Genomic DNA, 27,624 nt, shown 5'->3' on the forward strand with positions numbered 1-27,624 from the left:
GCTATATAAAGACAGCACGTGGAGTAGCATTCCGCGGATACAGCTCACAAAATGAAAGTTGCGTTGGTGCTTTTCGCCGGTAAGTTAAAATCTTATGTTCATAACACCAAACGGGTCACCAGTGCATTAAATTTTACTTAATCACGTTAAACTGTTACAAAGTTTTGAAGAGTCTCGTGAGTTGGTCCCTTTTTTGATGTGTTATTGCCGGCCGCGGTGGTCTAGCGGTTCTGGCGCTGCAGTCCGGAACCGCGGGACTGCTACGGTCGCAGGTTCGAATCCTGCCTCGGGCATGGGTGTGTGTGATGTCCTTAGGTTAGTTAGGTTTAAGTAGTTCTAAGTTCTAGGGGACTTATGACCTAAGATGTTGAGTCCCATAGTGCTCAGAGCCATTTGAACCATTTTGATGTGTTATTTCTGTTGTACTTTCTACTAAGCACTTTCCTGTTTCTTTAACTAAGTGAAAATTCCGTAATTTTGCAATGTAACTTATGTTAGATGGCTGTGGAATTAAATATTGTGTGTTTCCGTATTCTTGCTACCTTTTACTCCCCTGCCCTTGTCTCTCTCGCCCCCCCCCCCCTCTCTCTCTCTCTCTCTCTCTCTCTCTCCCTCACACCCACACCCACACACACACACACACACACACACACATACACACACACACCACATAAAATTTGTGATAACTCATAATATTGCACACTACAAGAAGAGGTTAATAGGCCGGTTTTCTTTCTTATCAAATAAGACAAATTTTGGGAGCTGTCCTTCTTAACAGAATCTGTAAACAAATTTTCAATCTCCTTTCGCGTTTAATTTTCTTTACTTTGAACCATTTTCAATGAGACATGAATGTCTCCAGCCTCCAATACTTCATCATACTTTAAACAACTTTACATACATCGGCCTTTCTTCAGAATGTAATGACTTTCAGAACGAGCTCTGTATGTCCTCCTTCGTAGGTTCTCTATACAAGTTTTCAAGCTCCTTTTGTATTATGTTCCTTATAGTTCGAGCCATTCTCTATGAGACATCACTATCTCCAGCCTCCTTTACTTGGTCATATTTTAAACAATATTACATACATCAGCCCTTCTTCAGAATGTAAATACTAAGAGCTCTGTATGTTACTGATTCATCTCATGAACTACACTAACCTTTCATATTCGAATTCTTCTACAGTATTCTCTCATTCAGTACCGTTTGTGTAAATAAAACATTATCTTGTCAGGATTATTAAGAATTAGAAGAGCTTAACGTCAATGACACACACGCAACATACCTACAGAGACGGTCAGCCCAGTATAACTTTCATTCCTACGTTTGTCATCAGTGCAACATTTAATGTCATTGTGTCTGACATCACGCGGAAGATGTGAGTCGAAGCTGTTTCTTTAAGGAATGAATTACCCCATAATTTACAGAATGCATATAAAACAGTCGGCAATATGCGAGCAGCACTTGCGCACTGAATCTACTGTACAAATTTAATGATGTATACAGACAGTTTATCCATTTTGGCAATCGAAGATTTCGAAGTTCTTTTCCTGTTATCGATATTGGCAAGATATCGGCCGGAGACTTTCGAGAATGCTTCCATCAAATTCGTAGGCAGATAATGACAAAAGAAAAATTTAGTCGCATTAAAATAAACAGAAATTAAAAATTTTCTGATTATTTTGTTTTACTTCCAGTGTCAAAACTTTATTCTTGCCAAATTTCTTAATTATGGACCAAAGGGAAGTACCTCATACGTTTTAAGAGCAAGTTGGCGAGTATCAAAATCTGTGACGCAAATGACTGCACCTTTTGATTTCTTTTATTTAGTAGCTAAGGATTTTTGCACCGTCAAGGGAAAATAGACCTTAGTATGGGACATAATATTCAAACAACATTCATCCACCCCTCCTTGAGAAAAATGTGCCTTAACAGTTAGACGAACGGACAGACAGACGGGTAACAAATGCCAAAATTTTCTTCGTTTATATAATTACAAATTAATAGTTTCTGTATTTTTCTTTTCTTTTAAGTATGAAACTTTCTTTCTTCCCCAATTTCATAATTCAAGGTGAGCGAGAAGTACCGTGTAGGTTCTGATGACCAAGTTTACAGATATCAAAACATGTGACATACATCTTTTGATGGTACTGGCTTAGAAGCTTCATGATTTTCCATCTCCACGGGACCGTACACATATGTGACAGACGTTTCAGCTTGATACCTCTACTCGTTCCTGAGAAAAAATATTTTGAACACTCGGCTAGACAGACAGGCAGATGTAGAATAAAGTGATTCTATAAGGTTTCCCTTCTTTCCTGCTGAGGCACGGAATCATAAAAAGGAAACAATTTACTACAGGTTATAGAAATAACTAAATTCCCAAAACGACAGTTAATTGATGCTCATCATAATAGGCATATGACGAAAGGCAGTCTGTCTATTTACATTTGACAATGGATGTACCTCTCAACATTTTCACTGTCAAAGTGCAGAAAACTTAACACTTTCTCTTGCACTTTATTTACTCTTGTAACATACGGACTGATGAAAGATCTAAATAACAGCACCTGAGCGGCACACGTTTGAAGCATAACTGCCCAGTGAAACAGACTATAATGTTGATGCATCGTTCAGCATTCTTGTTGATGAGGGTTTCTGTACCTGTCCTCATCAAATTGCTACAAGAGTATCGCAGAACTTAAAGGTTCGCACTCGACGTTCGGATCATCAGCACTGTCAAGGATTCGTACAGCATAACACTGTAGTGTTTGAGCCAAAGCTTAATATGCCACCATTTACGTAACGCGCACGTCCTTTCCTTCACCTACAAAAGAAAAATCTGAACTATTTAAGTATATTCAATGTCTTTCACAATGACACGCCTGAATCCGAAGAAAGGAGAAAGATATTGAATTATTTGTCACATTCAGTGGTACACATTGATATAAATTACTTTATACGCGAAAAGAGGAACTGTCTCTCTCCTGATAATTATTACAAGCAGCCTATGCATCAAAACCATTTGGATACATTCTTGTCTACAGCCTTTTTAAACAAGTTCGAAACGATTTGATAGTATGCGACTCGGCGTGTGATTGATGACACAACATTTTCTTCCCTTTTTACGCAGTTGTGTAGTATCATGTATTATAATCTTCTTCCTGAAAACAGATCGTTTATAAATAACAGTTGACTAAGAACAACAATAATACATGGTGCACTGATCTTCGTAAATTTACATGGAAATGGAAATGAGCCTTTGGCGTCATTGGCCGGGAGGCCCCTTGCGAGCCAAGTCCGGCCACCTTGGTGTAGGTCTTATTACATTAGACGCCAGATTGGGCGACCTGCGCGCCAGATGGGGATGACATGATGTTGAAGACAGCACAAAACCCAGTTACTGAGCGGAGAAAATCCGCGACCCAGCCGGGAATCCAACGCGGGCCTGTAGGACGGCACTCCGTCACGCTGACCACTCACGTATCAGGGCCCGCAGTTTACATGATATTCAATAAGTCTTCATACTTCTATTATCGAATAATAGATTCTGAGTTCCTGTGGTTGTATCATACAAAATTGTCTTGGAGCATCAAATCACGTAAGTGCTACAGATCGGTTTCTGGATAACGGTTACATTCGCATTCGCGAGACACGTCTTGAACACCTATCTTCTGCCTTTAAACACAATTCAAAAAGGATGATATAGTTTTGAACAATTTGTAGCACATTATCTTCTGTAACGTGATCTATAAGCATGTCTGACGACATTCTTCATTACTATGCAGCATGAAGTTCAACAAAGAGGTATCCTGTTCTTCATATTATCACACAGGTCAAATTTTATCATGTTTGATATTTCAGTGGTGGTTCATATATAGTTAGTGGTACCGCTTACATATTTTGAGATACAAGAATAAAAACAGAAGCTAACGAAGTTATTTGCTGTGCCTCTTTAAGGATCGCCTTCCATGCTTGTACTGCAGTTAGAACGACAGTTATAAATCTTTCATCTCTTCGTAATATGACTGTTACTTCAGTTCCTTCAATTTTAAAATATTTTATCTTCATACCTCACAGGGCGTTAACAAATTATCACAGTGTGCCTCTCACGTAAGGAACGATCTGTGAAGAAATTATTTATGGCTATGTTATTGGTTCTTTGTGCAGTGCTGTGTATGATTTTAGGGCCTAATACATCCAGTGAACATATTTGCTCTGAAGATTTGTTAAAAAATTTAACAGTGAAGTCTCAACACAAATGTACCAACACCACCCATATATACATCGTTACTGGGAGAGATTTCTGAACTCCCGTTTGGAATTGAAATTCCTCTGAAACTATTCATATCCATCGTACTTGACTAGAAAGGAGCTCTTTGTGCGCTCCTTGTTAACCACCATGATTGCAGAACTAATTACGCTCTTCTGCACAATGACAAATTCATTTTGGGTACAGATACAGATCTATAGATAGGTAATCTCTTCACAGTGTACTTTCTGTCAGATATTCTAGACCATCAAGTTTTCCAGATGAGCTTCTGAGAAGAAGAAATACTGGCAGATGAAAGCTGTTAGGCCGGACAGAGAACACAAGGGTCTGAATTTTAGTTTTTGTCCAACTCTGGAATTTAGTTTTAAACTTTCACTAAGTTACAAGGCTATCCTTCTGTTCAACGCTAGTTTTCCAAATTACTTGCTGAGGCGTGTATGGATACAGCTGTTGCAAAAGTTATTGTTTTATACCAGCGTGTCATGAAAGTAAAGTTCTAAGAACGATTATTTATTTGCTTCGCGTTCTAATTCATTTTCACTGTATCACCCAGTAAAGCAATTACTAATGTGGATAAAGCTGTCGGTTGTACGGTATCTCTACACATTTCGAAAGAAACTGCAGAAAAAACAAAAAGTTAACCGAGGCCACCAAGCGAACATGCCAACTTTAAAGAGCATTTGAAGAAGTATTAATTTATTATGTCTCGTAATTTATTGGGCAGGTCATCAAAAAGGATCTGTAGTTAATACCATATTTACGTTTTGTCAGAAACGTGTAGGTCATTATTAACGAGAGTTCGAAAGTTATGCGCCAGATCAATGTAGCTATTGAAGTAGGCTACAGCATGTTGAGGTAACATTTCATCCGTACAAACTTTTGATCGCTGAAGACTGAAACCATCCCAAACTGGCGATTATAATTACGCTAAGGAATAAGACTAACGCAGACGTGAAGAATGAAGTTATTGACAAGCCTTGACTGCCAGGCGCGCCTTAGTATCATCTCACAGGTTACGCAACAGTTCATCTTCATGAACTACCTCTAGGAAGTTGCAAAGACACGATACGTTGTACAACTTCCCTTATGTTTGCAGATTTTGAGTTTTGGAAAACATACAGCACATCTCAAAGTCTGTGTTTTGTGATCGATGTGTAAGATATGTAGCAGTCTTCTGAAATCTTTGTTGCTTTTCCATTCCACATTTTTTCTCCTAACTGTTGGATCTAGGAGTTTGATGCGTCTTGTTAGACAATGACAGTCTGCTATGCAGCTGCTTAAGTTAGCTCATAAATTGTACTACTTTAGCCATCACTGTCCAAACGTTTATGCAACTCCACGACAATTAAACGTAAGCAACTGGCGGGACGGTTCTAAATAACAGGTAAATAAAAATTGAATATATGACTGGGAGTGCCTGAGAACTGGTCGAAACAGTAAATTAGAATTAGTAATTATGTCTAAGTAGCCAAAGAGTGTATCGTAGCAAGCAAGAAAAAAAACACTTACTAGTCGTAATGTGGTGTGATCGCGGACGGGCAACACAATGCTCTGGTAGACACTGCACTAGCGAAATTATTTCTTGAAATTTAATAACAGCCAACAATAGCAGACAATCTATTTTAATAAAGGAGGCATTTAGTTGCTCATAAGGTCATCAAAGTTACAACAAATGTCAATGAGAACTTCAGAGAAATTCTTGTTCACATAAACACGGCTTTCTTTTGAGTGCACAACCTTAACTGGTACAGAGTATGTCTTGTGTAAACGACATTGTGGCAACTGTTGCGCTTTTCAGGCGTGGGAAAGACTGCTTATACAAACGTGGCAAGCGTACGAGACTTTTCCTCTGAGGCACCACAGCGGAGATCGTTTGAGCATCATGGTGGTTTTAGGGATCGTGAGAACTGTCTCAGCTGACCGTGTATGGAACCGAAAAACGATGCCGTGACAATACTACCATACGCTTCCACCCAGTTCCTGTATTCACTCTCACTGCCTGCTCAAGAAAGCCTCTGCTACGTGGCACAACAATATCAATTCCGTGAAGCTATTTTTCATATTTGGGATTTCGTGTTTTTCCTTTGCAACTACAATAAATTGCAATTTAATTAAATTTAATTACTACGATTTACCTATTCCTCATAATTTATTCTTCAGTAATATCACTAACCAGGAAAGATATTTGCGAAAGGAAAAAATGTATGTGATAAAACTATTTACATTACAGTCTGTGGAGGAATTGTTCGGAAACTGTGATGTATCAAGATTCAGTGCCAGATGCTGATCCAAACCATCACTGGATGTATCCGTTTACATTATACTTTTTCTGCGATTAGAGTGGGATGTCATTTGGTGGCCGACTAGTGCCTCATTTAGGATCTGTAGGTCCAAAGGCCGAAACAGTGCCGCGAGTGCTTCAAAAAAATGGTTCAATTGGCTCTGAGCACTATGTGACTTAACTACTGAAGTCATCACTTCCCTAGAACTTAGAACTACTTAAACCTAACTAACCTAAGGACAGCACACACATCCATGCCCGAGGCAGGATTCAAACCTGCGACCGTAGCGGTCGTGTGGTTCCAGGCTGTAGCGCCTAGAACCGGAAGGCCACCCCGGCTGGCAGCACAGTAGAGTTTCACAACAAATTCTCATGAATAAAATGCTTCAAGTATACTCCAGTGTTCTCTTATTTTTAAGATAAGCCATTTCTCTTTGCAAATATTTCTAGAATATTTTTAAAATCGTGAATTCCGTTCAAAGTTTTTTACTTGAAACTATGTTAGTTATCCCTTAACATTATTTTCTGGCACGCTGGGAGCTCAGACTTGCCACTGTTTACTTTCTGGGCCAATTAACAAACCTCTATTGTGAAACTTCTGAAAAATACAAATTTTTGGGTTCTCATTGTTTCAGTTTATGATACTAATATTTGCATTACCAATTCCACAAATAATGAGGTATAACAGCCTCAAAAATTAATCCACTACTCAGTCCAATTTTATGGCTGGTCCTTAACATTTCTGCCACACAATGTAAAATAAATTCACGTCAACAATTCTAATGAACACAAAATTGTTTACTTGCTTAAAGATCTTTTCCTGTTTACCTCATTAAGAATAATTTTTTGAGCACATTTGCGTTCGGGAACATATTTAGGATCCCTGTCTGAGACGTACTTACCCGTATCATCCTCAGATTTGTACAAATCTTCACAGGAAAGCATTTTACTGGCACGGACACTGCACACGTTACTACTATTAGCAACCGTATTTTTGACGTTACCACTGTTTACAAACACACGTCCTGACTATGACGTCATTAGTCAAAATCTGAAATTAGAGATAAAGCTGCAGTTTCTCAGTTTATCGTAGAGCCACTAGTAATAATAGAATGGGAGACTCAAAGGTTCATAACGGGTGGCAGGGAAAAAGAATCCAGTGAAATTTTTTTAAGTGCTTTATCTGAAAACTACCTTGAGCAGTTAAACAGAGAACCGACTCGTGGCGATAACATGTTAGACCTTCTGGTGACAAACAGACCCGAACTGTTAGAAACAGTTGACGCAGAACAGGGAATCAGCAATCATAAAGCGGTTACTGCATAGATGATTTCAGCCGTAAATAGAAATATTAAAAAAGGTAGGAAAATTTTTCTGTTTAGCGAAAGTGTAAAAAGAAGATTACAGAGAACCTGACGGCTCAACACAAAAGTTTTGTCTCAAGTACAGATAGTGTTGAGGATCAGTGGACAAAGTTCAAAACCATCGTACAATATGCATTAGATGAGTATGTGCCAAGCAAGATCGTAAGAGATGGAAAAGAGCCACCGTGGTACAACAACCGAGTTAGAAAAGTGCTGCGAGAGCAAAGGGAACTTCACAGCTAACATAAACATAGCCAAAGCCTTGCAGACGAACAAAAATTACGCGAAGCGAAATGTAGTATGACGAGGGCTATGCGAGTGGCGTTCAATGAATTCGAAAGTAAGTTCTATGTACTGACTTGGCAGAAAATCCTAAGAAATTTTGGTCTTATGTCAAAGTGGTAGGTGGATCAAAACAAAATGTCAGGACACTCTGTGACCAAAATGGTACTGAAACAGAGGATGACAGACTAAAGGCCGAAATACTAAATGTCTTTTTCCAAAGCTGTTTCACAGAGGAAGACTGCACTGTAGTTCCTTCTCTAGATTGTTGCACAGATGACAAAATGGTAGATATCGAAATAGACGACGGAGGGATAGAGAAACAATTAAAATCGCTCGAAAGAGGAAAGGCTGCTGGACCTGATGGGATACCAGTTCGATTTCACACAGAGTACGCGAAGGAACTTTTCCCCCTTCTTGCAGCGGTGTACCATAGGTCTCTAGAAGAGCGTAGCGTTCCAAAGGATTGGAAAAGGGCACAGGTCATCCCCGTCTTCAAGAAAGGATGTCGAACAGATGTGCAGAACTATAGACCTATATCTCTAACGTCGATCACTTGTAGAATTTTGGAACACGTATTATGTTCGAGTATAATGACGTTTCTGGAGACTAGAAATCTACTCTGTAGGAATCAGCATGTGTTTCGAAAAAGACGAACGTGTGAAACCCAGCTCGCGCTATTCGTCCACGAGACTTAGAGGGCCATAGACACGAGTTCACAGGTAAATGCCGTGTTTCTAGACTTCCGCAAGGCGTTCGATACAGTTCCCCACAGTCGTTTAATGAACAAAGAAAGAGCATATGGACTATCAGACCATTTGCGTGATTGGATTGAAGAGTTCCTTGATAACAGAACGCAGGATGTTATTCTCAATGGAGAGAAGTCTTCCGAAGTAAGAGTGATTTTAGGTGTTCCTCAGGGAAGTGTCGTAGGACCGTTGCTATTCACAATATACATAAATGACCTTGCGGATGACATCGGAAGTTCACTGAGGCTTTTTGCGGATGATGCTGTGGTATATCGAGAGGTTGTAACGATGGAAAATTGTACTGAAATGCAGGAGGATCTGCAGCGAATTGACGCATGGTACAGGGAATGGGAATTGAATCTCAATGTAGACAAGTGTAATGTGCTGCGAATACATAGAAATATAGATCCCTTATCATTTAGCTACAAAATAGCAGGTCAGCAACTGGAAGCAGTTAATTCCATAAATTATCTGGGAGTAGGCATTAGGAGTGATTTAAAATGGAATGATTATATAAAGATGATCGTTGGTAAAGCAGATGCCAGACTGAGATTCATTGGAAGAATCCTAAGGAAATGCAATCCGAAAACAAAGGAAGTAGGTTACAGTACGATTGTTCGCCCACTGCTTGAATACTGCTTAGCAGTGTGGGATCCGTACCATATAGGTTTGATAAAAGAGATAGAGAAGATCCAACGGAGAGCAGCGCGCTTCGTTACGGGATCATTTAGTAATCGCGAAAGCGTTACGGAGATGGTAGATAAACTCCAGTGGAAGACTCTGCAGGAGAGACGCTCAGTAGCTCGGTACGGGCTTTTGTTGAGGTTTCGAGAACATACCTTCACCGAAGAGTCAAGCAGTATGTTGCTCCCTCCTACGTATATCTCGCGAAGAGACCATGAGGATAAAATCAGAGAGTTTAGAGCCCACACAGAAGCATACCGACAATCCTTCTTTCCACGAACAATACGAGACTGGAATAGAAGGGAGAACCGATAGAGATACTCAAGGTACCCTCCGCCACACACCGTCAGGTGGCTTGCGGAATATTGATGTAGATGTAGATGCAGATGGATATGAATGACTCACACCACGTAACACGTTTGACCTGCAAGATCTGTGTTCCTCATCCAGTACTCCTTACCACCGTTTACTGGATATGTCTTCATATTCTCAGAACAATCACGATGTTAGAAACACAATATTTCACATTTTTTCTCGTAATTTGAATTAAAAGGTCTAGAGTATGAAAGAATTTCTTTACGCGAAGTCGAATGCACTTCAAAATGCCAAAATTCTGTTAACCATAATTTTTTTGGAAGTCTTCACAAATTTTCCAACTGAAGTGCCACGTGATATTTCGGGCGCCACTGACAATTCGACGCAAAGGAGCGCGGGGTTTCAGGGGTGGATGTTATGTCAAGAATCACGACAGAGTGGTATGTAAGAGAAATGAGGCAATACTCTGTAAGACAGAAAGAAACGCGTAACACGGATGTATTAACCGAATGTGACGGAAATCGGTAGATGTAATATACACGCACAGCCAAACAAATAATTACAGCTCCAGAAAAAAAATATCTCTCATTTATTCACTAGAAAGAGCTTCAAAAATTGAACAAATCAAAAGGCGTTGGTCTATCTCTGACCATTACGCAAACAGTTATTCGGCTTCACACTGGTTGAGAGAGTTGCTAGATGTCCTCCTGAGGAATATCGTGCCATACTACGCGCGAATGGGTCTTCAACACAAGTTCCGGCGACATTGCTGACCAAGGCAGCGCTTGGCAAGCAGAAAGACAAGCAGTGGAAACTCTTGCTGTGTGCGGAAGGGCACCATCAAGCTGAAATGTTAGCCAAGGATAGTTCACTATTAAGGGCAACAAAATGGCACCTAGAACAAAGTCGATGTGCCGTAAGGGTACTGCGGATGGCAACCTAATTGGTCGAGGTGTGAAAAGACCATCACTCGTGGGTGTAGGGTCGAATGGCGGGCTACAGTAATGTCATTTTGCCGCTGCCCGAGGCGTCTCCAAACATGTCTTCGGCCTGCGACCTCTTGAGTGGGGTAGAACTGTCTTGAGTGGTGAGTTCTAGCTGGGCCCCTATGGAAGGCGAAAGCGTATGTGGAGATGCCTAAACGTATCTGGAGATGCCTCGGAATGCAGTGGGATACTGACCTGACTGTCACCCTCTATGCGCCCCGACAACCAGGAGTAATGGTCTGGGGTGCCATTCCTTTTCATAGCAGGACCCTTTTGGTTGTCAACCGCGGCGCACTTAAACCACAAAGGTACGTCTACATCTACATATATATCTACATCTACATAGATACTCCGCAAGCCACCGTACTGTGCGTGACGGAGGGTATCCTGTAACACCGCTAATTTCCTTTAGTGTTCCACTCGCAAACAGAGCGAAGGATAAACGACTAGCTATATGCCTCCCTATGAGCCCTAACGTCTCTTATCTCATATTCGTTGACCTTATTCGCAACGTATGTTGGGGCAGTAGAATCGTTCGGCAATCAGCATCGAACGCCCTTTCTCTAAATTTTCTCAATAGTGTTTCTCAAAAAGAACGGCGCCTTCCCTCCTGGGATTCCCATTTGCGTTCCCGAAGCATCAACACTTAAGTGTTGTTCGAACCTACCAGTAACAAGTCTAGCAGCCCCCCCTCTTAATTGTTTCGACGTCTTTCTTCAGTCCGGTCCGGTACGGATCCCAAACACTCGAGCAGTGTTCTAGAACAGGTCGCACCAGCGCCTTGTATGCTGTCTCCTTTACAGTTGAACCACTCTTTCCTAAATTTCTCCCAATAAACCTAAGTCGACCACTCGCCTTCATAGCCGTTCTCACCTCCTCGTTCCATCACATATAGGTTTGGAACGTTACACCCAGGTATTTAAACGTAGTGACTGTGCAAAGCCGGACGTCGACCATATTCTACGCTCCATTTTGTTTCCCACCATTACAAGCCATCCTGGGCTGATATTTCAGTAAGATATTGCCCGCTCTCATACCGCGGGAATTTTTACTGCTGGTTTTCTTGCCTTCCAAGCACAGCGGTCGCCGGATCCCTCATGAATTGAGGGCATTTGGAGCATTACGCACAGGGCCTCCCAACTTGATAGTGATTTTGACAATCTAAGGACCAGACGTGGACCAGCGGAATATTGAATTGCTCAGTTTGTGACTCTCTTTACCTTGAACAAATCTCCATATTTTCAGAAGTTGTACACAGCCACGGTCTCACCATGTCAGTTTTAGACAAAATAGCATTGTAATTATTAGTTGGTAATTATTAGTTTGTCTGTTTTTATCTTTTTTTTATTTTTGAGCTTTTCCTCATTACAGAGGCTTATCTCCAACATAATAACGTACTCGGAAATTACAATACAAGGAATAAACGTTCATAAACAATATTTTCAAAATATCCCTCCAGGTGTTTCGATCTTGTGTGTCCTCTTCCTCTGCGCCCATTCTCCTCATTGTGAGTTGTACATTTTGGAGCCAGGTGGTCGTAGGTCGTCCTCTTCTTCTTCTCCCCTTCGGTTCCCAATAGAGTATCAGTTTTGGTATTTTGGTTTTCTCCATTCGTCGTACATGCCCGTACCACTGTAATTTCTTCCTATCCATTACGTCATATACTCTTTCTTTAATTTCCATTCTCCTTATTATTTCGGTGTTCCTTATCTTTTCTTTCCTGGAGATTCTTGCCGATCTTCTCCAGAAGTCCATCTCTGGAGCTTGTAATTTTTTAATGTGGTTCAGGTTAATTGTCCAGGTCTCCGTTCCATACAGAACCATACTATCTAATATGGATTTGTATATTATTTTTGTAGTTCTGCTCATTACATTCCTGCTCCATAAGGCTGAGTTAAGCATCCCAATGACCTTCCGTCCGCTACAAATTCTTTTATTGATTTCTAACTCTGATTTTCCCTCGATTTCTGAAATGGATCCCAAATAACAGAAAGTGTATATCTTTCTGATTTTCTTTCCTTTAATGTATAGCTCATCTGAATCATTAGTCAAGTCTTCTGTTTTTTGGTAATTAATCTTCAAACCCCAAGTTTTGTATGCTACTTCTAGATGATTGCACATACAGTTAACATCCTCTCCATCTTGTGCTACGACTACTTGATCATTAGCAAACAATAAATGACGTAGGTAAGCTCCATCTCTTATGTCTAAACCCATACTACTACATTTACGAGACCATGTTTTAAGGCTAATATCTATATAGGTTTTAAATAATGATGGTGACATGCGACAGCCCTGTAAAAGGCCTTTGCTTGTTCTAAATTTCTGTGAAAGTTTATTACCAACTTTCACTTGGCAAATGTTATCTTTATACATCTGTTGTATTATTTTAATCAAGGAAGGGTTTATGTTTGCCATATGTAGTGCTCTCCAAAGTAATTTCCTTGGAACAGTATCATACGCTTTTTCAAGATCTAAGAAAATTAATCCTATATTTTTTGATTTTTCCCTATGTTTCTCCAAAATCTGTCATAATGTGAAAATATGGTCTACACATGATCTCCCAGCCGTGAATCCACATTGTTCTTCTTGGGTTAGAAAATTTTTTTCCAGTCTCTTTTTAATTACTTTCACAAAAATTCTCATTAATGTGTTTGTAACACAAATTCCTCGATAGTCTGAACAAATTTTGCGATCCCCTTTCTTAAATATGGTTTTGCTGTAACCTAACTTCATCTCGTTGGGTATTGAATCTCCATGTATCATTTTGTTTAAGAGTTGTGTTATCAGTTTCACAATTTTTTCAGCACCATATTTCAGACACTTCAGACTGATATTTCCTGGTCCCGGTGATTTATCATTCTTTCCTGTTCTCAACGCCTGAAGTACTTCACTTTCTAAAATCGGGACCTCATCATCTTCATGTCCTTTTTCTTCCACTGTTCCTTCTTCTAGATATTGTTCTCTGTCCTCATTAAATAATTTTAGGAAATACTCTGCCCATTCCTTTTGTGTTATCAGTTGGTTATTGGTTTTCCTTTTCGTATCCTGTCGAAGCCCTTTCAAAACTGACCATGCTCTATTTGCTCTCCCAAATCCTAATTTGCTATTCACCTTGGCACATGTTCTTTCACGTACTTAATTTTCTGCCATCCTTATTTTTTTCATCACTTCATTCTTCTTTTTCTTGTATATTGATCTTGTTTCTTCTGCCGGCCGTGATGGCCAAGCGGTTAAAGGCGCTACAGTCTGGAACCGCGCGGCCGCTACGGTCGCAGGTTCGAATCCTGCCTCGGGCATGGATGTGTGAGATGTCCTTAGGTTAGTTAGATTTAAGTAGTTCTAAGTTGTAGGGGACTGATGACCTTAGAAGTTAAGTCCCATAGTGCTCAGAGCGATTTTAACCATTTTTTTGTTTCTTCTGATTTATCATTCAACCACTGAAGGAAGGCATTTCATTTTTCTTTAACGAGGACCTCTATTTATTCTGACCACCACTCTGCTGCACGGTTGTGGTTGCTATCATTTCTACCCAACACCTGTGTTGCTATGATTTTCACATCAGTTTTTATATAGTCATATATTTCCTCTGTACTTCCTTCAAATGATTCAACCGGTTTCCTTTCCATCCTGGCCGCAAAGAGTGTTATGATACATTAGTCTTATAGGCTGTCAATATTAAAAGGTAAATTTTCATCTTTCTCAGTTTGGTTCGTTTTATTTATGTTACTTCTAACATTCCTTGCATTCTCCCATGGCCAAAAAGATTTCATTTTTAGTAGATAGTGGTCTGATCCACAATGGGCTCCCCTATAAGATCTGACGTGTACTGCCTTGAAACTACTTTTTTGCCTCATGATAATATAATCTATTATAGAACGAAGTTATTTAGTTATTTAGCATTCTGTTGCCAAGTATATTTATGAATGTCCTTATGTTTGAAAAATGTGTTGGTAATTTTTAGATTAAATCGTTCACAAATTGCAATCAATCGTTCCCCATTGTCATTATATTCGTCCTCTCCAAGTTCTCCTACTATTCTACACTGTCATCATCATCATCATCATCATCATCATCATCATCATCATTTAAGACTGATTATGCCTTTCAGCGTTCAGTCTGGAGCATAGTCCCCTTATAAAATTCCTCCATGATCCCCCATTCCGTGCTAACATTGATGCCTCTTCTGATGTTAAGCCTATTACTTCAAAATCATTCTTAACCGAATCCAGGTACCCTCTCCTTGGTCTACCCCGACTCCTTCTACCCTCTACTGCTGAACCCATGAGTCTCATGGGTAACCTTACTTCTTCCATGCGTGTAACATGCCCCCACCATGTAAGCCTGTTCGCCCTGACTGCTACATCTATAGAGTTGATACCCAGTTTTTCTTTGATTTCCTCAGTGTGGACACCCTCCTGCCATTGTTCCCATCTACTAGTACCTGCAATCATCCTAGCTACTTTCATATCCGTAACCTCAACCTTATTGATAGGGTAACCTGAATCCACCCAGCTTTCGCTCCCATACAACAAAGTTGGTCGAAAGATTGATCGGTGCACAGATAACTTAGTCTTGGTACTGACTTCCTTCTTGAAGAAGAGAGTAGATCGTAGCTGAGCACCCACTGCATTAGCTTTGCTACACCTCGCTTTCAGTTCTTTCACTATGTTGCCATCCTGTGAGAACATGCATCCTAAGTACTTGAAATCGGCCACCTGTTCTAACTTTGTTCCTCCTATTTGGCACTCATTCCGTTTATATCTCTTTCCCACTGCCATTACTTTCGTTTTGGAGATGTTAATCTTCATACCATAGTCCTTACATTTCTGATCTAGCTCTGAAATATTACTTTGCAAACTTTCAATCGAATCTGCCATCACGACTAAGTCATCCGCATATGCTTATTTTGTGTTCACATATCTTAATCCCACCCAGCCAGTTTATTGTTTTCAACATAAGATCCATAAATAATATGAACAACAGTGGAGACAGGTTGCAGCCTTGTCTTACCCCTGAAACTGCTCTGAACCATGAACTCAATTTACTGTCAACTCTAACTGCTGCCTGACTATCTATGTAAAGACCTTTAATTGCTTGCAAAAGTTTGCCTCTTATGGATGGAATAGGAGGCAAACTTTTGCAAGCAATTAAAGGTCTTTACATACACTCCTGGAAATTGAAATAAGAACACCGTGAATTCATTATCCCAGGAAGGGGAGACCTTATTGACACATTCCTGGGGTCAGATACATCACATGATCACACTGACAGAACCACAGGCACATAGACACAGTTAACAGAGCATGCACAATGTCGGCACTAGTACAGTGTATATCCACCTTTCACAGCAATGCAGGCTGCTATTCTCCCATGGAGACGATCGTAGAGATGCTGGATGTAGTCCTGTGGAACGGCTTGCCATGCCATTTCCACCTGGCGCCTCAGTTGGACCAGCGTTCGTGCTGGACGTGCAGACCGCGTGAGACGACGCTTCATCCAGTCCCAAACATGCTCAATGGGGGACAGATCCGGAGATCTTGCTGGCCAGGGTAGTTGACTTACACCTTCTAGAGCACGTTGGGTGGCACGGGATACATGCGGACGTGCATTGTCCTGTTGGAACAGCAAGTTCCCTTGCCAGTCTAGGAATGGTAGAACGATGGGTTCGATGACGGTTTGGATGTACCGTGCACTATTCAGTGTCCCCTCGACGATCACCAGTGCTGTACGGCCAGTGTAGGAGATCGCTCCCCACACCATGATGTCGGGTGTTGGCCCTGTGTGCCTCGGTCGTATGCAGTCCTGATTGTGGCGCTCACCTGCACGGAGCCAAACACGCATACGACCATCATTGGCACCAAGGCAGAAGCGACTCTCATCGCTGACGACGACACGTCTCCATTCGTCCCTCCATTCACGCCTGTCGCGACACCACTGGAGGCGGGCTGCACGATGTTGGGGCGTGAGCGGAAGACGGCCTAACGGTGTGCGGGACCGTAGCCCACCTTCATGGAGACGGTTGCGAATGGTCCTCGCCGATACCCCAGGAGCAACAGTGTCCCTAATTTACTGGGAAGTGGCAGTGCGGTCCCCTACGGCACTGCGTAGGATCCTACGGTCTTGGCGTGCATCCGTGCATCGCTGCGGTCCAGTCCCAGGTCGACGGGCACGTGCACCTTCCGCCGACCACTGGCGACAACATCGATGTACTGTGGAGACCTCACGCCCCACGTGTTGAGCAATTCGGCGGTACGTCCACCCGGCCTCCCGCATGCCCACTATACGCCCTCGCTCAAAGTCCGTCAACTGCACATACGGTTCACGTCCACGCTGTCGCGGCGTGCTACCAGTGTTAAAGACTGCGATGGAGCTCCGTATGCCACGGCAAACTGGCTGACACTGACGGCGGCGGTGCACAAATGCTGCGCAGCTAGCGCCATTCGACGGCCAACACCGCGGTTCCTGGTGTGTCCGCTGTGCCGTGCGTCTGATCATTGCTTGTACAGCCCTCTCGCAGTGTCCGGAGCAAGTATGGTGGGTCTGACACACCGGCGTCAACGTGTTCTTTTTTCCATTTCCAGGAGTGTAGATAGTCAGGCAGCAGTTAGAGTTGACGGTAAATTGAGTTCATGGTTCAGAGTAGTTTCAGGGGTAAGACAACCTGTCTCCACTGTTGTTGATATTATTTATGGATCATATGTCGAAAACAATAAACTGGCTGGGTGAGATTCTATTCTACAGGATTCTCAAATTCCTACCCTTCCATTCAAGTTTCCTATGATAATCTGTTCCTTTCTACTTGGGATTTTTTCAATAGTCTCCCTGAGGATGGCCCAGAATGTATATATCTCCTTATCTTTTGTGTCGTTCGTGGGTGCATATAGTTTGTCTGTACATGTGCATTAAATGTATCGATTTCCGTCTCATTCGGATAATTCCATCGTGGTGCGTCGTTTGTTTTACTGTGCTCTTTGCCGCATGAATTGCCGACGCCTGTGGCGCGGAATACGTGCTGGCCTCCGTGCCAGCAGCTGCCGCTGACGTGCTGTGAGGTGTTGATCTGCCGCAGCTCTGGGCGCCCTCGCCTTCGCGGAGGCGTACCGCACATCGACGCTGATGCCGTGTCCCAGCCACTGCCCGCCGTCGCTGAAGTTCGTGTGCGCCAAGGACAAACAGGGCAACATCTACAAGTTCACCAGCCACTGCCACATGCAGATGTGCGCTTGTAAAATGTGTAAGTATTGAAGCATAAATCACACATTACTAAGTGAAACATATAGATACTAGCGAGGAAGGCGCCTCCAAAAAGGCACGTATGGTTATTTTCATTTCTGTGATAGCCAGATGGTAGTTATGGATACATATATCTCGCTTTCCTAATAATGCCTAATCCAGTCGTTGCCGTGCATTTTGTCAACATTTCAGGAACATCAGAGCCTAACGACAGAAATTGCAGGACGAACAATTCTTCATTTTCCAAGGGTTTCAGTTGAAATCTTCGCGTTCTGTCAATACAGTCGATTAAGCAGTGGCGGTTGGTGCTCATTTTCGTTGGTAGTCGCCAGATAAAACGTCAGTATGCTTTATAACGGAATGATTCCAAATTGTTTGTTATATAGCCGTAGTTTATCCCATACTTTCTATGTTAAAATGGTAATTACACAGTTATCAATATAACCCATGAAATACTGTTGCTAGTAATAAATAATATATTTTCAGAAGTAAGATCACCAAATTTAATGTCCTCGTGAGTGTGTGTGTGTATACTGTAGCTAGTAATAAATAACATATTTTCAGAAGTAAGCTCACCAAATTTGATGTCCTCGTGTGTGTGTGTGTGTATATATATGTGTGTGTGTGTTTGTGTGTGTGTGTGTGTGTGTGTGTCTTTGTGTGTCTTGTGTAATCTTATTCTAAAAAACAGATATGGCTGACGGTCGGAGGAAGCATCTGACTTCTTTGCTGTTGGGAATATAACAGAGACAAAATGTTGAAGACCCTAGTTTTTTGCACTACTCTGAGGAAAACCTTGATTAGGATTGTTTTCTTATGTATTTCTCGTAACTAATTCGTTAACTAGTGCGGTCTTTGTCCTGGTAGGTTAACTGACAATATCAAGTAGTCTGTTGTTAAACCTCGGAATTTCGTTAATTTCCTCCTTACGAATGAGACAGATAGCCAGTGAGTTCATAGTTTCGTGACAAATACTGTTCCTGAGGAAGACTTTAATTATTTTCAGGTGCTGACACTATGCTTTGCTTTTGCTGTTGAAACAGGTTTAGGTAGCGCGATTTGTAACATTTTGTGCACTTCAGAGAACGATTCTTCAAGACGATATTTCTCAAGGAAAGTGAGCAGATTACTAGCTGATGCAGTGCTTAAGCGTATTATTACGATAACTCACTGACGGTTTATTTTTCAGTTTATTGTGCCAATTAAACGGACTGCCATTTGTATTGTGTAAAGTCACTGGGAAATGTTCACTGAATGGAGCAAAATTTTTGGGGTAAATCATTTCAAGGCTGCTAAATATATGGATGGTTTGGAATCTCCCATTCGGTTAGCTGGTCAGATTGTTACGCACTTCTTTGGCAACTGCCGTCAGATTAGGATCAGTGCATTAATCTTCAGAAAATAGATACCTTGCAATATTCTCTCGTATTTCCGAAAGAGCTGACTCAAGGTGACGTAAAGTGGTAATGGAATTAGAACTCTGCAACTGAACATGGTTATACAAAATATCATATGTTTCATAAAGTCACAGAAAAAATTTAGAAGGGACAAAATTCCGAATTGTGAACCAAATTTCTTAAAGGGAAAGATTCTCTTCCTCAGGCTTGCCACAACAGTTCAATAAGTGTAATTGGTTTTCTTGATAAATATTAACAATGCGAGAGTAGAAGTTCCATGTAGTTGAAGAAAATGAAGGAACTCTCTTATTGTAGGTTGTGTCTGTAACGATCACTTAGCTTATGAGACGAAGAGAAAAACGCAAATCAAGCAATATTTGCAAAGAACAACCAAAAATTCATGTTGGATAACCTGATTGGTCCAGTGCGCATAACAGTGAACGTCCGTGCTGTCGTATCCTGCCCACTCGTCTAATACAGGCTACCTAGGAAGCTGTTTTCTCGGATAGCTAGATAACAATTCAAGCAAATCTTATTAATGGAGTTTATTACACTAAGTTAAAGTGACAGTTCTTAACTTTGCGTTTTCACAAAGAGGTGTCGCAAGTAATTGGCCACATGCAAATAATTAGTGTCCTATGGTATATACAATTACAATACAAGCAAAACACAACAGTTCATAAGTCACTGCTAAAGCGCTTGGATGACGGCTTGTCTTCGACTGCGGCCGCGGCTAGGCGTGTAGACGCTTGTATTCTCTTCGTACAGAGGCTGCTCTTGTGGTGGCGTCGTCCAAGTCAGCATACTGTTGGCTGACGTCGTGTCACAGCCCTCTCTGCTGGAACGTTCCAGGCCAACGTGCCGGCGCTTGATGTTACTCCGGAACACGTGCCATATGTGAAAATACTTTGTACGAGAGACTGTAGAGCATCAAGATTCCCAATTATTATCGGGCGCCACCATGTGTCTCAGCAGTGGTGTTTCTTGAACACCGAGATGTTTCAGACCCCAGTTCAGGACCTCACTAAGCTCACGTGCTGTCCTGTAATGAGCATTTTCAAAGGAAAGGAATCTTTCAACAGGTATCTTTCCGTTACTCTATCGCAGTATAATGACGTACTGACTTTACAGGCAGTATCTGTTGGCGCTGAAAGAAAAGTGGCAGCACTAGTGTCTTAAATCAGTTCTTCAACATAAACTTGATAGAAACAGTATAAAACTTCACTTTGTGTCACGTGTGATGTGTATTTACTAAAGCTGTTTAAGTCATCTGTAACACACAGTCAAAGTTTCCTAGAACAGAGAACAAAACAATGAAAATGCGATGGTTAACAGACTCCGATTTTCATTGTGAGCCCTAGTGCTAGCTCAAGAGTGAAGCAATCTAGTGTTTGGTATTTGCCTATTCTTCTAATCATCGTAGTTGTGAATTGATATTTTATATGCTGAATCACTCTGTGCCACAGTGACAACGGTGCTAAAAAATGGTTCAAATGGCTCTGAGCACTATGGGACTCAACTGCTGTGGTCATCAGTCCCCTAGGACTTAGAACTACTTAAACCTAACTAACCTAAGGACATCACACACACCCATGCCCGAGGCAGGATTCGAACCTGCGACCGTAGCAGCAGCGCGGCTCCGGACTAGAGCGCCTAGACCCGCACGGCCACCGCGGCCGGCGACAACGGTGCCAAACATTTTGTACTTACAAGCATTTTCTAAATGTATTCCACACTCCTCATGGTTCTGAATTCGTTCCCTTAAATGCTTTAGATGCTTACAGCTGGCTGTTTCCCTCAGTCCACCAAGACCAAAGTAACACAGAATAGGAATAAATTAACTTTTGTTTTCCTTCGCTCATAGTTAACCAAGACTTTTTGGAGAACCTAGTATTACGAAGAGCAATGCGATAGTTGTATGGGTTTTTATGTACTGTCTGCCAGCTTTCTTGTGAAATAAGACTATTACAGCGTTGTTACAGTTTCTGGGAATGTTTTCTTGCGAAATCGTTCTGTAAATATTTTCCTTTTGTAGTACTTTTCCTTCACCCTTATCTTTTTTACACTAAAATACCGTGATCACAACCGCCATTTCCTGTCCTTAATACTTGGATTACTTGATACACCTCACCTGCCATTTTTTCTAAATGCCTTGGATTACTTGATACACCTCACCTGCCATTTTTTCTAAATGCCAATCTCGCTGTCAAACTCCTATGTTGCTGGTTGATCACGGTAACTCTACAAGTATTTAAATTAGAACTCGAATGGTTGTACTTTTTTTTTTTTTTTTTTTTTTTTTGCTTGGTATGCAATGTCCACTGTCTTAACTAGCGGAATGTGGTGTCTGTCCAGCGTGTTTTGGCGTCTCGATGTTCCTAATATTTCCATCTGTCTGTCGTACCAAACATTTTCATTGGATCTTCTCAAATCGTCTTGAACACATTCATAAGGTGCAGTCAAATGAAAAGGTCCATTTCTACGTACAAACCTTATTACTGGTCAGAGCTGAACATGGCACTAGCCCACCTTCGCATAGACGATGAATACCCGGGATGACGAATTCCTTGAATTGAGTATGGAACCACTCTGTCACGGCTTGCTGCACTTCTTCATCCGGTCCATAGATGGGGACCCACTGAACACAAACCTGCAGAAAACGAAGTTAATTGCACACAGTGACATACACAGTACCACAGGGCACCTGTACTTGAGCATTATTGGCATGCAGTTTGAAAACAACTGTCGATAGCAGCATCTACCTCATCAGGAATACCATTAGTCCCCTGTACGGGTGAGGCATCATCCGTCACTGTCCCCCTGCCACAAAGAAAACGCCGACGTCTCTTACGCGTCTGAAACACACTTCGTACAACACACACCCAGCATTCTCCTGTGTATGTCCGCTGGACAGACACCTTGCACACAAAGAAAGGAACAGTGATAAGTAACCTCTGCTAATGTGCCACACCATGCGGAACAAATGTAAGATTTACTATGGCCTACATATAGGTGGATATAAACAGCATAAAGCAGTAATACCTCCCTGAACACGTTGTTCAGATATCTGTAATTGGACCTTTTTATTTGACTGATTCCACACACACTCACACACACACACACACACACACACACACACACACACACACACGCACACACATTTTGCGAACTGTTACACATATCGAAACGCAGTTATCGGCAAATATTAGAACGTCTAGCTACACGTATATTTTTGGTTGATAATGTTTTTAGCACTAATATCAACGGAGATATTGAAATAAGTATTTTTTAATCGAACAGCATAAACTACATTCGATAGAAAATGTTCAAATGTGTGTGAAATCTTATGGGACTTAACTGCTAAGGTCATCAGTCCCTAAGTTTACACACTACTTAACCTAAATTATCCTAAGGACAAACACACACACCCATGAACGAGGGAGGACTCGAACCTTCGCCGGGACTAGCTGCACAGTCTGTGACTGCAGCACCTGAGACCGCGCGGCTACGTTCGGTAGCTCCTGAGGACACAACTCTAGTGATAAAATGGTCTTTAATGTTGAAGTAGAAACTTATCGTTAAATATTCGAGAAATGTATTAGAACGCTAGAGCACGGTGGCCGAAAACGTTATTTGCGGTGCCAACATTGTTAAGCAGGTGTTTTGAACCTGGCTGTGTAGTTAAGTAACGCAATGCAGGTCTGCGCTATGGGAATAAAGCCTTATTTCCCCTTGAATCAACTTACGATCTAGATGCCGGTTTATGTACGAATTTTGTACGGGTATATGGAATTACGCAGTAGGCTAGGATATAGAGTATCACAAAGGACTTAGAAAAACTATTTCACTTTACCACTTCACATTATTGTATTCTCCTAGATTTACGTGAGCTGAAACAGAGAAATCAACTGCACATTCTTACAAAAAGCAACTACTGTATCAAATATCTAAATGTTAGAAGGAAGACTTCTCTTTTCTTGTGTGTGGCTGTGTGCTTCTTACAGGTAAAATACATGCACTGTTTCTACCTACTACTTAGAAGTAAAATACATACACTGCCTCTAACCTCCACCGCTCTAAATTGTATAGTCGTCGTTTCATGGTGGACATAAGCGGGTCATGACAAGTGTCACGTACAATGCACCCAGTCGATTTATTTGACATTCCACTTGCAATTTCATACACACGTAAATGAAGTAAACAATTTGAGAACAATTATTTGGTAACCACCTAAATCACATAAAATAAATTTTGCCTTCCAAAATAATAACTTAATCCTTTATTTAAGCATTTCACTAACTGTTAACCTTGGACTGAAAGACCCATTTTCAATCATCGTTCCAAAGATGTAATTACAGTGGGTAATATGGTAGAACATGCACTGATGATTCGACGGCACATACCCTCTGGCGTAGTTGGGGCTTTGTCATCGAGTGCATCTTTGAGTGCTTCCCACAGAAAGAAATCGAGAGGAGTCAAGTCGGAGGACCTCGCGTAGGCTATTTGACTACATAATTTCGTCCTGTCCAACGTCCAGGAAAGTTCTCGTTCCATATTTGTGTTGCAACACGGGACAAGGAAACTGTACAATCGTCGCGCTGCAGCCCCATGCTCTGTCGAATATCCAGTGGTACCTCTTATAGACGAACCGGCAGAATGTTCGTCAGAAAGTGGGCGTACTAACATCCATTTAGAACGCCTGAGATGAAGTAACGTCCCATAATGTAATTTCCTATGCCATACGCTTAGGCTCCACGACTATTGATGTTCCACATGGCGTAGTTCTGTGGATTTTCGACTAACCAGTAGTGCACGTTACGCAAATTTACATTAGCGTGGTTAGTAAAAGTTGCATCATTGGTGGAGAGCACACGTTCGAAAAACAGAAGGTCGCTGAAGATCAAACCTACAAAATTGTGTACGACGGTCAAAATCACTGTCATCGAGTGCCAGATGTATTGACTGATGAAAGGGATGGAAATTCTATCGATGCAAGATGCGAATGACCCTCGTCTGACTGATTCCACATTCCTTTGCAATGTGTCTCGTACCACTGTGCGGATTCATTAGCGTCGCAGCCAGAACAGCTTTTCTCTGTCAGTTGCAGTTTTCTCACTTCTCCCCTTTTTGACGTTCAAGCAGCCTGTCTGCACTTGCGTCATAATAAATACCGCAATTACCTGGCGCGTCGGACTTTGGCGACCATAATAAATAGCCCTATAACGCTGTAATGTTTTTACGCCATTTGTTTTACATTCACCATACAGAAGTAGTACATCAAACTTCTCCTCATTGGTTTACATGTCTACAGTGAACGAATGTTGAAGCAGACAAGAAAACAGGAAAATGTGTTGATACTCTGACACAGCATAGCACGAGAACTCTGCAGGTACCGATAACGCTGATTCCAGCCACTGTGTTCTCAAATTACAGGACATTTCTCGAATTTATTTACGAAACGTTTTAACGTCTACATTAACAAACGCTGAAGCACTGTATATGTCTTCTCAGGAGCTATCGAATGCAGTTATAAAAAGTGTACGGTTCCTTTCAAAGAAACATACTTGCTTCAGTATCTCCGTTGATATGAGCGCTGAAAAACTTTAACCAAACAAAAAAGATACTTCCCCTCAATCCTCTAATATTAGCTGAAAACCGCGTTTCGGTAGGTGGAACATTTCGCGAAATGAAAGGTATATTACACCTTATCTGACTTACTGTTTCTATAATCAACGTAACGTGTGGATGATGGCTCGGGTGTTACGTACAGGACAACTGACCAAAATGTGATGGTTTCTTTCCCTGGTCGGTATTTAGATTTTTTTAGGTGTGCCGTAGTTCGCAGTCCACATTAAGCTGTAAGTGTCCCGGTAATTGGATGGCTGAGTCTGTTTAGGAGTTGAAAGAAGGCTGGGACATACCGTCACCAATACGACCACGTCTTGACAAACACTATGGTGTTCAAAGAAACTTTCAGTTTAATGACAGCTTTACCTTTCCATTCTATCATTTTCGCATTATAATTGGTTTACTTCCTCATTAACTCACTGACGGAAAAAGATCGCAACAGCAAAAAATATTTAATGCTGAGAAATAAAATTTCCGGAATATATTTGTCTAGATAAGATTCTAAAGTGATTAAGATTGCAGAATCTCAGATTAATGTAAGCGCGAGATAATCGATTGAAAATATGGAACGGTGCTACATTAGAAACCACAATGTTGAATTCAAGCATGGATTTCCATGGCTGTTGCACGCGGTCGGTGAAAACTGGGATGGTTAATGCTGTTTGTGGATAACACTAGAATAGTCGTCCGATGATGTCCCATTTGTGCACGATTGGAGGCTAATCTTTTGATCGAGCAGGTCAAGGCAATATGTTGTCACTTTGTAGGACATGTCTGCTTACAACGACGGTATGTCACAGAGCGTTATTCTGTTGGAAAACACCCCCTGGAATGCTGTTCATGAATCGCAGCACAACAGGTCGAATCATCAGATTGATGTACAGTTTTGCAGTCAGCGTGGTTAGTATAACCATGAGAGTGTTCCTGCTGTCATGCGGAACCGCACCCCTGACCATAACCCTATGTGTAGGACCAGCGTGTGTAGCATGCAGAGAGCCTTGTTGCTGGTCCTCAACTGGCCTCCTCCTAACCAACACACGGCCATCACTGGCACCGGGACAGATCCGACCTTCATTAGTCAACACAACAGGCCTCCACTCTGCCCTCGAATGCACTCTCGCTTGACGCCAATAAAGATGCAAACGGTGGTGATTTGGGGTCAATGGAATACACGCCAGAGGGCGTCTGGGTCGGAACTGTCCTTCAAATAAGCGATTTGTACCAGTTTTTTGTGTCACCGTGGTGACAACAGCTGGTCCGATTGCTGCTGCAGATGCAGTACGATGCGCCAAACCCGTACGCCAAACAAAATGGTCATTGCTCCCAGTAGTACCACGTGACCGTCTGGAGCACGGTCTTCTTGCGACCGTACAGTCTGGTGACCAACGCTGCCGGTATGATACACAGTGGCTTCATTCCTGCCAAGTTTTTCTGCAGTATCGCAGAAGAAACATCCAGCTTCTCGTATCCTTATAGCACGACGTCGTTCAAACTTAGGTGTTAATAATGGCATCTTTATCGCCTTAAAGCATTCTTGACTAACATCAATCCACTACGACCATTCTCAATTTAACTAACGCTCAATACCGTTACAGATTGTATTTAAAGCAAACCTGAAATGCATTTTCATAGTGCCGCTTCTAGTAACATTTTTATACGGCTGGCGCGAAATTTTAATGAACTTCATCTTTAGGAAGTATAAACATGCCTCCCATCTTCCGTTTATGTCACACAACTCCCTCCTAGTATTGCGATTTTTTTCCGTCAATGTTACTGCCACTATTTAAGATTTTCTTTACTCCTGCATTCTTCATAAGGGCAAGTTTTGCCACTTTGCTTCAGAAGCAATTGTCTCTGATATTTACAGCATAAAAGCTTCAGGTTTGCACAGTAAATGACAACCATAGAATGTTTCAGCGAGCTGTAGTGGAGCCATAACTAACACATTCCGTAGATCACATCGCGACACCGCTGTTATCGTTACTATCCATGTGTAGAGTCCAGAGTTCCTTCCCCATCTGTGGTCACGGACCTGGTACTCTGACCCTCCTGATCGATCTTCATTCCTCTGTATCCTCCTGCTGATGTGTGCAGTGGTGCCGACAGTGAGCGGAATTGCCTTGTGTTGCAGGGCTGGAGGAAGTGTCTGCCAACAAGTGTCGTAACGACTATCCCGGTTGCCCTCTGAGGGTCGCCAGCGACGAGGTCGCCGGTGAGGAAGTCGCCAGCGACCAGGACCAGTCACAGAGCGACGAAAGCAGCGACGGCGACTCGCAGTCCGCCGCCGCTGACTCGCTGGAGCAAGCCCATTTGCAACGCAACTCACTCAGGAAGAAAGTCAGCAGGCAGGAGGGTTACAGATACTGAAGCAATACACTGGATATGTAAATGCTTCTGCCTCGCTGATAATAAATGAGTAATGCAGCAATGAA

The 27,624-nt window shown here is 41.8% G+C and overlaps 1 protein-coding gene across 1 annotated transcript; it reads left to right on the plus strand.

Annotated features, from left to right (window-relative positions):
• On the plus strand, positions 1–27,624 carry LOC126147326 (uncharacterized). The gene is made up of 3 exons (XM_049915687.1): positions 1–79; positions 18,004–18,168; positions 27,324–27,624. The coding sequence occupies exons 1-3, from the start codon at positions 52–54 to the stop codon at positions 27,557–27,559; spliced, it is 429 nt and encodes a 142-aa protein (XP_049771644.1). The 5' UTR covers positions 1–51; the 3' UTR covers positions 27,560–27,624.

This window comes from Schistocerca cancellata, chromosome 2 (assembly GCF_023864275.1).
Source record: "Schistocerca cancellata isolate TAMUIC-IGC-003103 chromosome 2, iqSchCanc2.1, whole genome shotgun sequence".
Classification (NCBI taxonomy): domain Eukaryota; kingdom Metazoa; phylum Arthropoda; class Insecta; order Orthoptera; family Acrididae; genus Schistocerca; species Schistocerca cancellata.